Source organism: Acanthochromis polyacanthus, chromosome 18 (assembly GCF_021347895.1).
Source record: "Acanthochromis polyacanthus isolate Apoly-LR-REF ecotype Palm Island chromosome 18, KAUST_Apoly_ChrSc, whole genome shotgun sequence".
In the NCBI taxonomy this organism is placed as follows: domain Eukaryota; kingdom Metazoa; phylum Chordata; class Actinopteri; family Pomacentridae; genus Acanthochromis; species Acanthochromis polyacanthus.
The window spans coordinates 25,306,234-25,318,350 of record NC_067130.1 but is presented as its reverse complement, the minus strand read 5'-3'; the positions used below and the strand labels follow the sequence as shown (position 1 = coordinate 25,318,350).

General features: G+C 38.6%; 1 protein-coding gene across 1 annotated transcript in view; it reads left to right on the top strand.

Moving 5' to 3' along the window:
* The window catches only part of tln1 (talin 1), an 87,273-nt gene extending 75,224 nt beyond the window's left edge, over positions 1-12,049 (top strand). Inside the window, exons 52-57 of the mRNA XM_022211573.2 lie at positions 572-696; positions 1,063-1,188; positions 1,948-2,010; positions 2,096-2,278; positions 8,402-8,527; positions 9,904-12,049. Of these exons, the coding sequence (XP_022067265.1) occupies positions 572-696; positions 1,063-1,188; positions 1,948-2,010; positions 2,096-2,278; positions 8,402-8,527; positions 9,904-10,038 (758 nt within the window). The 3' untranslated portion in view covers positions 10,039-12,049. The remainder of the gene's footprint in view (positions 1-571; positions 697-1,062; positions 1,189-1,947; positions 2,011-2,095; positions 2,279-8,401; positions 8,528-9,903) is intronic.
* Positions 12,050-12,117: the final 68 nt, after the last annotated feature.

Sequence of the window (12,117 nt, the reverse complement as noted above, 5' to 3'; positions counted from 1 at the left end):
TGCTGTGCTAATAATTGATATGCACAAATGGGGCTCAGCAGAATTTTTTTTTTTTTTAGATCTAATCCAGATGCTGCGTTAAATTCTCCTCTGTCGTGTGAATTCTTTCTCATGCCATATCCAGTTTATTAAAGTTTAGCTCTCTACAAACGTCAAAAATATCTAAAACTCAAAGATTCTGTCATTATGTGTCAAACACTTTGTTTACATAGAGGGCAGCAAAATGCCAGGTTTCACTGTCTAAATAATAAATTACAACTTGTAACTCCAATCCTAAAATAAGAGCCAAAAAATAAAAATACTGATGAAATGTATTCAATACATTAAAATATCATCTTCATAGAGTCACTATTGGTATGTGGTTAAATTCATATGTCTTTCAAAGTTTATTGAAGCAGACAGCTGAGTTTGCTTCCTTCATGTCTCTGGGGAAGATATTTTAACATTTAAAGGCAAATATGGCAAATGTCACAACCACTGCTTTCTTTTGAGGGTGGAGGGTCCTGAGCCAGAGTGTGAAATGGAGTGTTTAAGGCCCAGACTGAGCCAGTGTTATTTGTGTGTGCTGCAGGCACAGAGTGGGTGGACCCTGAGGATCCCACTGTCATCGCAGAGAATGAGCTGTTGGGAGCAGCAGCCGCTATTGAAGCTGCTGCCAAGAAACTGGAGCAGCTGAGGCCAAGGACCAAGCCCAAGGTTAGAGGGCTTTTTACAGAGCAGAAGCATTCACACTAAGCTTGTTAACCTTACCAGAAGGTCACATTTAGTGTGCCTGCTGCACATCTTGCTTGCTGTCAGCAGCTCTCACAATATACGACTGTCCCACAGACCTTACCCTGTTGGCATTTTAATTTTTTTTTTATTCAACATGGCATATCGACAGCATAGAAAATGCTAATCTCTAGAAAAATTCTAGAGACCAGCATTTTCTATGTTGTTGATCAGCCATGTTGAATTTTAAGCACAGGGCTTTTATGTTTCAGTATCTTGTCCTAACATCGTCCACAGTTTGTCACAGCATAGTGTGTTTATTGCCTGTTGGTTTCCCCCTCTTGTAAACAGGAAGCAGATGAGAGCTTGAACTTCGAGGAGCAGATTCTGGAGGCAGCTAAGTCTATTGCAGCTGCCACCAGTGCTCTGGTGAAAGCTGCCTCAGCTGCACAGAGGGAACTAGTGGCTCAAGGGAAGGTACGTCAGAAGTCTCAACTAAAGGATGGGTATTCTAGGAGATCTCCAACATCAATTAATTCTGAATACTGCAGGCAACATATACGACCTACACAAACAAATGTTAACTGCCCGTGGAGCAAACTTTTCTTTCCACCAGTTGCTGCCTAACCTATTAAATGCAGGACAAAAATCTTCCTGGTTTTGGATATTGCACATCATGAAGTCGAATAAAGGTGGAATCTGTGATTCAGACTAGAGAGCCAGGGCAGTGTACAACCACAGAAATATTCCGTGACTTTGACAAAAGCTGTACTGGATTAGAATGATTGACTTGACATTTCATTTGCAAACTAAAGCCTCAAATAATTTATTTTACATATCCTCATAGAGGTGCAGATGTTAAGTTTATTCTCATTGTACTTTCTTTTGAATTGGCATTTTAAAAAACACTGCAGATATGAGGGTTATAGCTGTTTGCTCTAACCTATTCAATTCAAATTCTTCCTCAGTGTGTCTTTCTATTTAACTTCCTTTCACCCATAGGGATAAACCAAGCAGAAGAGTATTTCACCTGATTTTAGGAGTTATTTTCATCAACAATCTCCCAAAAGTTTAATTTGCCCATCTGTGTTATTCTCATCCACAAAAGCAAAACTCATGTTTCCTACATTTTATTCTGTGCATTTTTTGTTTTTCCTGTCCTGTAATATTTTTGCCACATTCATACCATCATAATAAAACTAGTATGAGTCTGAGTTAATTGTCCTGTATTTTCAGGTGGGAGCAATCCCAGCCAATGCTGTAGATGATGGCCAGTGGTCTCAGGGGCTGATTTCAGCTGTAAGTCTCTTCCCTCAAGCTCAATTTTTAGAATTTTTGGGGATTTTGATTAAATGCCTTACTGTTGATGCCTTTGACACCTCAGGCTCGAATGGTTGCCGCAGCAACCAACAACCTTTGCGAAGCAGCCAACTCTGCAGTGCAGGGACATGCCAGTGAGGAGAAGCTCATCTCGTCAGCCAAGCAGGTGGCGGCCTCCACGGCCCAGCTGCTGGTGGCCTGCAAGGTCAAGGCTGACCAGGATTCGCAGACCATGAAGAGGCTCCAGGTCAGCACTACATGTTAATGTCTATCAAGCTGCTTAGTACACACGGACACACCATTACCTGTCAGTTTAGAACACAACACATTTTTTTTTGTCAGCCAAGGTCAGAGCTGCAACTGCGGAGGTGAAACTAAGAGCTCAGTCACACCAGTATACTGCTAGAATCTAAAAGGTGACAGAGAATGAAAACTGTAGCATTTCTTGATGTCCAAGGTCACAATCACAAAAGTGGTTCAGTTTGTCCTGCATCATAGAAAAAATTATCAATTGTTTTAGTTATAATCCACTTGGCTTTCACACTGAGACAGTTATCACACCAGTATGACTAAATATTAGATCATATGGACAGTTCAATTCAGAGAACGCAAAAGCATGATACAGAAAAACCTGTAAACATTGCAAACAAGTTTACGTGTAGTTGCAAAAGGTGGACTTGCAAGACTGAAGAACCAGGCAGGCAGACGAACATGTGGAGCAGAGGAAAGCAAAGTCCAACAACAGGCAGGATCAAACATAATGCAAAAACAAGATAGGTAAAAAAAAATCCAAGGTAATGGCTAGAGAAAGGTATAGGTGACTACCTGGCAAGTGAGGTATGGTGAACCAACGTTTTTAATACTGCAGGGGTAATGATGGGAGCCGAAACAGATGAGCTCATTGGAGAAATGGAAGGAGGTTAGGTGAGAGTAGTAGACAAGGGACTGGGCATGGACAGACTTTGATGACGTCTGGTGGGTGGAGAGGGTGAAACAGAAACACAATCACAGATACCTCATTCACTGGACTGTCTTCATACACTGATGATTATCAAATTCCTGTAAAAGACCATGTGCCATGCAGTTCTTGTAGTGTCTTATGTTTGTTTGTCTTCTTTTGTGTCAGCAGAAGATTATAATAATAAATATAAAGGCAACTGAAAAGAATAATGTGACACCTTCCTTAGGGTAACCAGTGTAGTATGAAAAATGCTAACAGTGTTCTCCCAACAAAAGAAAAAAATGGCTGTAGTTCCACTGATTTCCATCAACAATCTGTGAAGAATGACAGTGTCTTCAAACTGACTGGCTGGGCCCTGTTGCTGAAATCAGAATCTCATGCCCCTTTAATACAGCAGACATGTATATCACTGCAGGTCTACTCAACACATAATCCAGCTCTTTTGGACCAGTACTTAGGAAGACAGCTGTCACCCTACCACTCAGTGTTAGCAGAAAGTCAAGTCTGTTGTACAGTTCATATACTTCACTAATAGCCCTGAAACTAATACATAATGAAAATATCATCAGAAAAAAGTTGCAGTTTTACATGTCTATCTATTTATACCCTCATCCCCTCTTGCCCGTGTCTTCCCTTTTTTGTGCAGTGGTTAAATGATGTTTAAATGATGTTGGTATGATTGTATTTACTTTTTGTCCCAGTACCAACAACAGTTTCCTGGAGTCCTGCAGTCTTTGACTGCATCTAACACTGGTTGTGCAATAGGATTGCTGATCCATTTTGACCCACTTAGACAAACTCTTGACATGTTTTTTACCTGCATCACAGAGTGGGGCAGGATAAAATACCTGTAGCTGTGGTAACATTTTCAAGACAAATCCACCAGCCCCAAATATTTAATTGGACACCAAACATGGATTAGTCCATTGCTGAAAATAGTTTCCAACAAACTGTTTTCAGCACTAATTTATCCTCTTTGAGGTCCTTTGAATAAAAAATACATTAACCGACTGATTTAGAAAATTAATGAATGTGAAGGTCCACCGTTGGTTCCTCTGATCCTGCTTCATTGGACAGACATCTGATATTGGTAAATGGATGGTGAGATGTGACCCTCATCTGTACTAATGATTCGGACCTAGAGTACTTGTTGAAGGAACAATAACATTAGTCATGCTGCAACAGCTGAGATTGTTGGAGAGCACTCAGTATATTATAGTATATTAATAGGCTGGAATTCATCCGTTTAGGGTTACAGGTGAGCTGCTGAGTTGCACTGCTGCTCCATAAGGATTAGCATGCTCTATATTTAGCACAGGTAAGAGTGCCTTTTTCATACTGCTTCATTTCAGTATTTTTATGGGGTGTGATTAAAAAAAAAAAGATTCTAGACTGTGCCTATGGGACTTAAAAACTATACCTGATTTGTATTGCTCTCTGGAAGTCTTATTCTTGCTGCCTGCAAGTGTGCATATGTGGTCTCCCCATGGACTTCAAACTCGCGTAGAGAACGCATTTCCAGTTTTGTCAAACCCACCAAATCTATAAGTCATGGATTATCACTATATGTACACCTGTAGCCCAGAGGCAAAACAGCAGTCTTCAATGAAAGAGCCTGCAGTCTACAAGACTGAAAAAGGCACATCAGATCAGCAGGGTGACCAAGAGTGTGCTTGTCATTTTGTTTGAATTTCACAGAGTTGTGCATCACACATTCCTCCTCCAGAGTCAGACTTGACACCACTGAGGAGTCTGAGGGAAAACAATCTAAACTATGCAAAAGCACCTGCTCAGAGTATGTTTTTGAATTTACAAAGACAGTCACCACTTTCCACCTCCCTAATTGGAAAGAAGCGGCACAGTCCTCTTCCCTAAAAGAAGTGTTGTCAGAGGTTGCGTAGGGATCCCCACGACAAAAGGAAATTAACCTCTGTGTGAAACTGTGCTGCTTTCAAAAGATTCTAAAAGTTTTTCTTCTTAAACTTCACTGATTGCACTGATGGAAATAGTCTAGGACAGGATGGTTCTTGTGACCTTTATGTGTAACTGACGCGCTCAGTTGCAAGACATAACAGAAAGTACAAGTATCTCCTGTCACCTCATCCACCCAAAAATACTGTCTTTGAGGCTGTGTGTTTGCTAACTGTGAGCACATCGGCCTGGCCTGGCCAGCTCAGCTCATATTCTCTGATCCAATCAGCAGTGGCTTATCTCCTCCTCTTCTGGGCCTGCAGCTGCCACCTCAGTAATTCCCATACATTTATGTCTACAGGAGCTCTGGTAACAATCCACCCAGTTCATCCATGGCACCAAGAACTGGAAACTTTAGCCCTGATCTATGATTACACTTGCTGCATTTGCTCTCTTCACTCTTGGCTATGGGTGCTTTTCAAGGCTGTAATTATTCAAAGGTCTGAATAATGTAGTCTCTCTGTGAATGTGTGACTATTGGGAGAAAGGTGGTCATTTGGCCTGTTCCTGATGGCCACCAGTCATTCTGTGACAGAACTGGCTTACACACTGAGTTGCCAGTTATTTTGTGCTACTTACAGTAATGCAAAGTAATGGCAGCCAAACTCAGCATGTTTACATGCTATTGTGTTCAATATGAAGATGACTGTTTAAAGATGACTAAAGGCCTTGTAATCACATTAGATATATTGCATTTAAATGCATAGTTTAACGTGCTAAATAATAATCTGTATCCGTGTCAATATTGACTTTTAAGTAGATGTAACTTGAAGCAAATCTAGGGACAAATTTATCATTTGTAGGCACAGTTCTGGGTGTAAATTGTGCATACCATTTTTCCATACATATAATGCAATTTACCAGTATTGTCATGAGTGACCATATATGTAGAAGCATTGCTGACTATGCGCATGCAGATACACCTGATAGAGAAGGTAATTGCATTGAGATGTGCATACTGCACACTCATCACAAACAGCATAACTGTTGATATTCTAACAATATAGATGCTACCAAATGAATACACCAAAGAGATTACTGTTATTAGAGATGGGAATCATGAAGTTTGTCTTATTGAAAGAACTGGGAATGGGGATGCCAAAAAAATGTACTGCAAAATTCAGTGGACAATTTTACCAGTTTATACACGATCTGGGAGCAAGCATTAACTAAAAACTAAAGTATATGCTGCTCTGTCCATGTCGGTGTTCTGTGTTCCTCATTGTCTGTCGTTTTGTCAGTTAGTTTACTGTAAATTGGAACTACCAAGTGACATGAAACTTGACCTCATAACCAAAACTAATGTGAAAACATTCACAAAAGATATGATCTCACTTGACCTGCTATAATTCAAAATTGAAAAAGTAAAACTTTTGAAAGGCTGATCCAGGTGCAATCCAGAAGGGATTCCAGAAGGGATTCCTTGATGCACAAAGATGTTGTGGTAGACCGTCTTGTTCATGGAACTATCCGTTTCAATTAATTTTCCCATGTTTCCACAAATGGAACCCCATACCACAATGGAATCCCCACTGTGTTTCACTGGGGTGCAAACATCTAGCATCAAAATGTTCTCCAGCTTTTCTGCGGACATAAACACGACGATGCTGACCCAAGAGATGTTTACCCACTAAATTCAAACTTGGACTTGTCTGTCCAGATTAGCTTCTTCCAGTCATTTACAGCCCAGTGTTGATGCTCCCAGGCAAATTTTAGGCATTTTTGGATGTTTGCAAACTTCAATAATGGCTTCCTAGTAACTATTCTTCCTTTTAAGCCTCGTTCCTTCAGTCGTCTGTTTATGGTAATTTTGGAGACTTTCTCAGATTCTGATCTCAAAACAATAATCTCTGCCTGAAGATCAGCAGCGGTATTCCTTCTGTTTTTCATACTTCAAATCTTGAGATGCCTGACATCTGCTTCAGTTAGCTTTTGTTTTCTCTTTCTTAGCACATTTTGTAAGTAGCAGTCTCTGCAATAGAATCCAAGGCATACTTGACCACACTGAGAACACTATATGTCTTGCCCTATTTCTCTGAAAGACCGTCCAGCATCATGAAGTGCTTTTATTCAGACTCTCTTTCTCAGTGAGTTCCCTACCCTTCACCATTTTGAACATGAGTGAGGAACTTCAAACTGAGTTCATGATTTTATGCTCAAATTTGAGCCAGCACACTAGAATTCTCTGAGAAGTCAGATATGAATCAAAAATAACATACAAGCACGAAATCAAAATTTTCTGTTCAGAAATGCAAGGAAATAACTGTAATATGGCGTCTCAGTAATATACATACTGGCAGATTAACCATTACAGAAACATTTAAAAAAAAAACATTAGTGAGCAGCAATACTACTAATTTAGGGCAGCGGTGGCAAACATCTTACACTGGGTGGTGATCTGAAAAAAACTGTTAATCGCTGTATGTCTCTATAATTAGGAACCACCTTAAAACACCATATTTAAAGCAAAAAGCTATGACTTGGTGTATGAAGATGCTGTTTTTAATCATGTATGAAAATTACATGACTCTGTCCGTTTATTGGGCGACAGCGACATGTGAGTAAAACATGAGCTGTCAGGTCACTGATGTCAAAATATGGGTGGAATATGCGATTTAAACAGATAAATAATGGGAAAAAAAACAGCATTAATGGACCTGGTGTAGTCAGTTAGAGGAAGAGCGATATTATAGGAACAGTAGAGCTATAAGGATATGTAACATGATGTCCTTGTGTGCAGGAAGAAGGAATGTACAAGTTTTAACAGGCCATTAATATATTTTTTACCAATTAATTTGATGTATTTTTACAATCAGTTCCCAACGGTACTTCCTAGGACCAAAACTCTGACACAGCTTATGAAGGCAGCTTCACAGTATTGTACTCTTAGTGTGTCCAAGCCCAACTAAGAGTAACATTCCAGCCAAAGATAGACCAGTAGAGGACGATTTACCAGTGTCTGTGTAAGAGTTCTGTCTGCCAGGTCACTGGCTAATTTCAGACCACAGAGCTGCAAAAGGAGAAAACTTGGCTTTGTTAGAGCCAAGTGTTTGCCTTTGTTGTTTATCAGGCTGATCCCTGTTGCCTTTTACAGCTATTCTCAAGCACTACATAGGAAGAAAAACTGTCATGGTGTTCTCTCTGAGCACTGGTGAAACTTACCATTCCCTTTCCAGGAGTTGCTGTTCAGTAGAACCACAGTTGATGTATCTACTACTACAAGTTTTCATGTGACTGTTTCACTTTCCCTCAAAGACAGAGTCATGATCCATGGTTAGAGGGATTAGACTTCGGTTCAGCAAATAATTTATAGTTCACTATATCTTTTCTGATGGTTTGATGAAAAAAGCAATTTAATCCATCGTCTCTTCCTTGTTTTTTTTTCTGACACCAGTGTCATAATATCTATTGTAAAATTTTGACTGTGTGTGTGTGCAGGCCGCTGGAAATGCAGTGAAGAGAGCCTCCGATAACCTGGTGAAAGCAGCTCAGAAAGCTGCATTTGATGCTCAGGATGACCAGGCTGTGGTGGTCAAGAGTAAAATGGTGGGAGGTATTGCTCAGGTTCGTCAAATGCACACACACACACACACACACACACACACACACACACATATATATATAGTGGTGGAAAAAAGTTTTCAGACAAACTAAAAATTTTGCATCTCAAGTATTTATCAATGAAATATTTGTGGACATTTTTTTGTGTGTTTCAAAAAGGTGTGGCTGCATTAGACAGACACAAACAAATACAATTGATATTTTTTTGTTAATTGTTTACAAGAAAAACTAGTAAAACTAAATTCTACCAAAATGACCAATAGTCAAAATTTCTAACTTTTATGCAACCAATCAATTGTAAGTTTTTAATGGCTTTTTTAATGATTTGTTTAGTGTTATGGCTGTGATTGTACTAAAAGAATTTGCACTTGAAGCGTGCACCGAAGAGTGATTCTAAATGCAATATTTCACATATGTATGGGGTGTCCGAAGAGTTTTTTCTGACCCTACAGAATATAAATAGGTAGACAGATAGATAGATGGATAGATAGATTACATTATGTGGTTCCCGTCCAGCATTCATAAATTTACAATCTAGGCTGAACAAAAGTGTGTGAACTCGAATTATAGGATGTGTTAAAAATAGGATTCATTATTTCCTATTTATCTGTGCAACAAGGTTTATTATCATGTGCCTTTTGAAATAGTTTTTACAATAGCACAGCAAAAATTCATAAGGCTGTTTTTTGAGCTGTCTGCTTTGGTATAATCCAGTCCCACTCCTATGACAGGGTTCACCCCAACTAAAGAACAGCTTTGATGAGGAAGATGATGTGGCAGCATGCTGAAAGTGTCCTTAAACAGGGTTGGAACAAAAAACAGAAAAAAAAACTGTAAAAGTTGCATGCATGCAAAAAATGTGCCTAGCAGTTTAATCAAACAAAAAAAGTAGCAAGCAGCTCAGATTTCATTTATTTAAATAATAAATGCATTTGATCTTTGTGCCACTTCATGACGCACATTTTTTTAAAGTCCAAAAAATTTGAACCAGTTCATAGAGAGGTCCTTAATTTATCTGAGAAAAAGTTTCAAAGCTCTTCATCAATGTTTGAAAGTCCCCACTTTATCAGTCTTCATCCGGTATTTGATCCAAAAGTTCAGTTACCATTTTCACCAGCATTTTGGATGTGTAATTGCTGTGTTCAATACAGATGAAAAATTATTAGTTATTGTTATAAATTGATAAAAATTATCATTAATTAGTAATGGTAGTGTGATTACAATAAGCACATTTTGTTGTCTATTGTACTCGCAACTTTATGTCCAGGTTAAACGTAACCAGTGATTTCAATGGGTGAACATGCTTTGTTACAGTTTCCAAACCATTGCTGCTTAAGGGATTTAATGCATATGTTCTTGCTATATTTTGTCATATGCAGATCATTGCTGCTCAGGAGGAGATGCTGAGGAAAGAAAGGGAGCTGGATGAGGCCAGGAAGAAGCTGGCTATGATCAGACAGCAGCAGTACAAGTTTCTTCCTTCAGAGCTGCGGGAGGATGGCCAGGAACAGTAAGTGTGTGTGTGTCTGCGCGCGCCAAACACAGGATCATCTGAAATGCAGAAGTGATCCTTGGAGTGCTCAGGACCTTCCTCTAGCTCATGCTTCAGTGGAAATTTAACATTAGACAGACTGACTATGAGTCTGCAGGGGTGTATCAGGATGGTTTTTGTCAGTCTTTTTCTGTATTTAATTTTCAAGTCAAAAGTATAACAATGCCAATGGTTTTAAATTTTGATAATACTGAGCTATATATGCCTTAAGTCCTTATTAAGGTAGCTGTGCTTTTGATTACATATGATCACATGCTTTTCAGCATATCTATTTTTAGTCTTTGTATTTTTTCCCAAGTTTTTCTGTACATGTTGTGTGGCATGGTAAAATGATCTGCCAAGTGTGCGAACTACACTGTGGCTTTTGGGGAGCTCACTTTAGTTTCTCTTTGTTGTTTTAAATGACAGATACATTTAGAAAGCACTTGATTTAGCTATTATTTATCATTATTGTTATTCTTATTTTAAATAAGAATATTGTTATCATGAATTATAGAAGCAGATTTTTACAATACAGAAAAATAAAAATGTAGTGGATGAATAGCATATTGTCAATATTTCAGAGGCTCATGTCTTATTAAAAGCAGCCCAGTTCCCCCTGGCTTCCCTGTAGTTCACAGCCTGGTCTGCCAATACATTTTGCTTGCCTTCACTGTTAGAGCTTTACTGTGACATCTAAGAGATATAAAGGCAATCAGTTTATGCTTCTATACCAATTACGCATAATCTGTGCACATTTTCTATGCAAATGTTTTTTTTGTGTATGTAACCACAGTGACAGAAAAAGAGCCTTGATGTGTAGATGATAGTTCATTGTGAAACAGAGGTCTGGTCACATGAGTGATGATGCTCAATTACTTGTCATACTATTTAAATCTGTATTACGAACAATCAAATAAAATGCTGCAATTTTTAACTTTAGATTTAGAAATAGTAGCTACGATGAAACAAATCAGAGTGGAAAAAACATTGTTTTAAAGAATGAGCTATGAAATATATTTTAAAGGTATCCTCCAGTAACTGTTTTTTTTTTTTCGTTGTTGTTGCTATTTTCTTTTGTGTTAGAATTTGTTTTTAAGCAGCTACAGTACTGACCTGGATTGCAAGAGAAGCAGACATTTGTGTGATGATTATGAAGCCATATATTTAATTACCTAAATATTTGACATCAGTTTGACTGTATTTGGATGTTTGTTGTGTTTAATAACTCAATCCAATAACATGCTATCTGTGCCAAAATTTGGGTCTGATTATGGCACAGTGTTATTTTCTATAGAATCCTTGTTACAGTAATGATGCTGTTGGTCTGAGGTATACATTGATGCTTTGGCTTACTAATGCTTCTTTGATAGATATAATTTGCATACAGTTCAGCCTATTACCAAAGGTCTAATGTGGGCATACTTCTATAGTGTATAAGCATAAGGATCTGTGCTTGTCCAGTGCCTTTATGATGGATTTGTCATGTACAATTATTTAACACCATTTACCCTTCCACTGCATTTAGTTCATCACTCATTTTAGTAAATTATTGGATCACAGTTAAAATCTACCCTCACTCCACAACTGATCACATATTATTTTTTAAACACAGCAGTATGTAGAATATGACCGCAATCGTTGCAAATGGACTGCACTTCTACAGTGTAAAACCCTTTTACCATAGCGGTTTACAGAATGCTTAACTATTTTGGCCTCCCAGTTATCCATTTTGCACACACACACACACACACACACTCCAGTGGTGGCAGAGTTGCCATGGACGAAGCTTGCCTGCCATTAGAAGCGACATTGTCTTGCTTGGAACACCTACATTTGGACCACTCTGTGAAAAGAGAGCCCCTAACCTTAAAAAGTCTTTTTTCTTTTGTTCATATTTTGACTTTACCATGGTATAATTATAATGCTAGTGCACACACCAACTGATGGGCACTGTAACCGATTTATATTCAATAAAGCCAGTTTTCAGTGAAGCTGTGGACATGAGTTTCTTGACAGTTTAATATTTACACTTCTCATTCAACTCACCTCAACAGCTGAA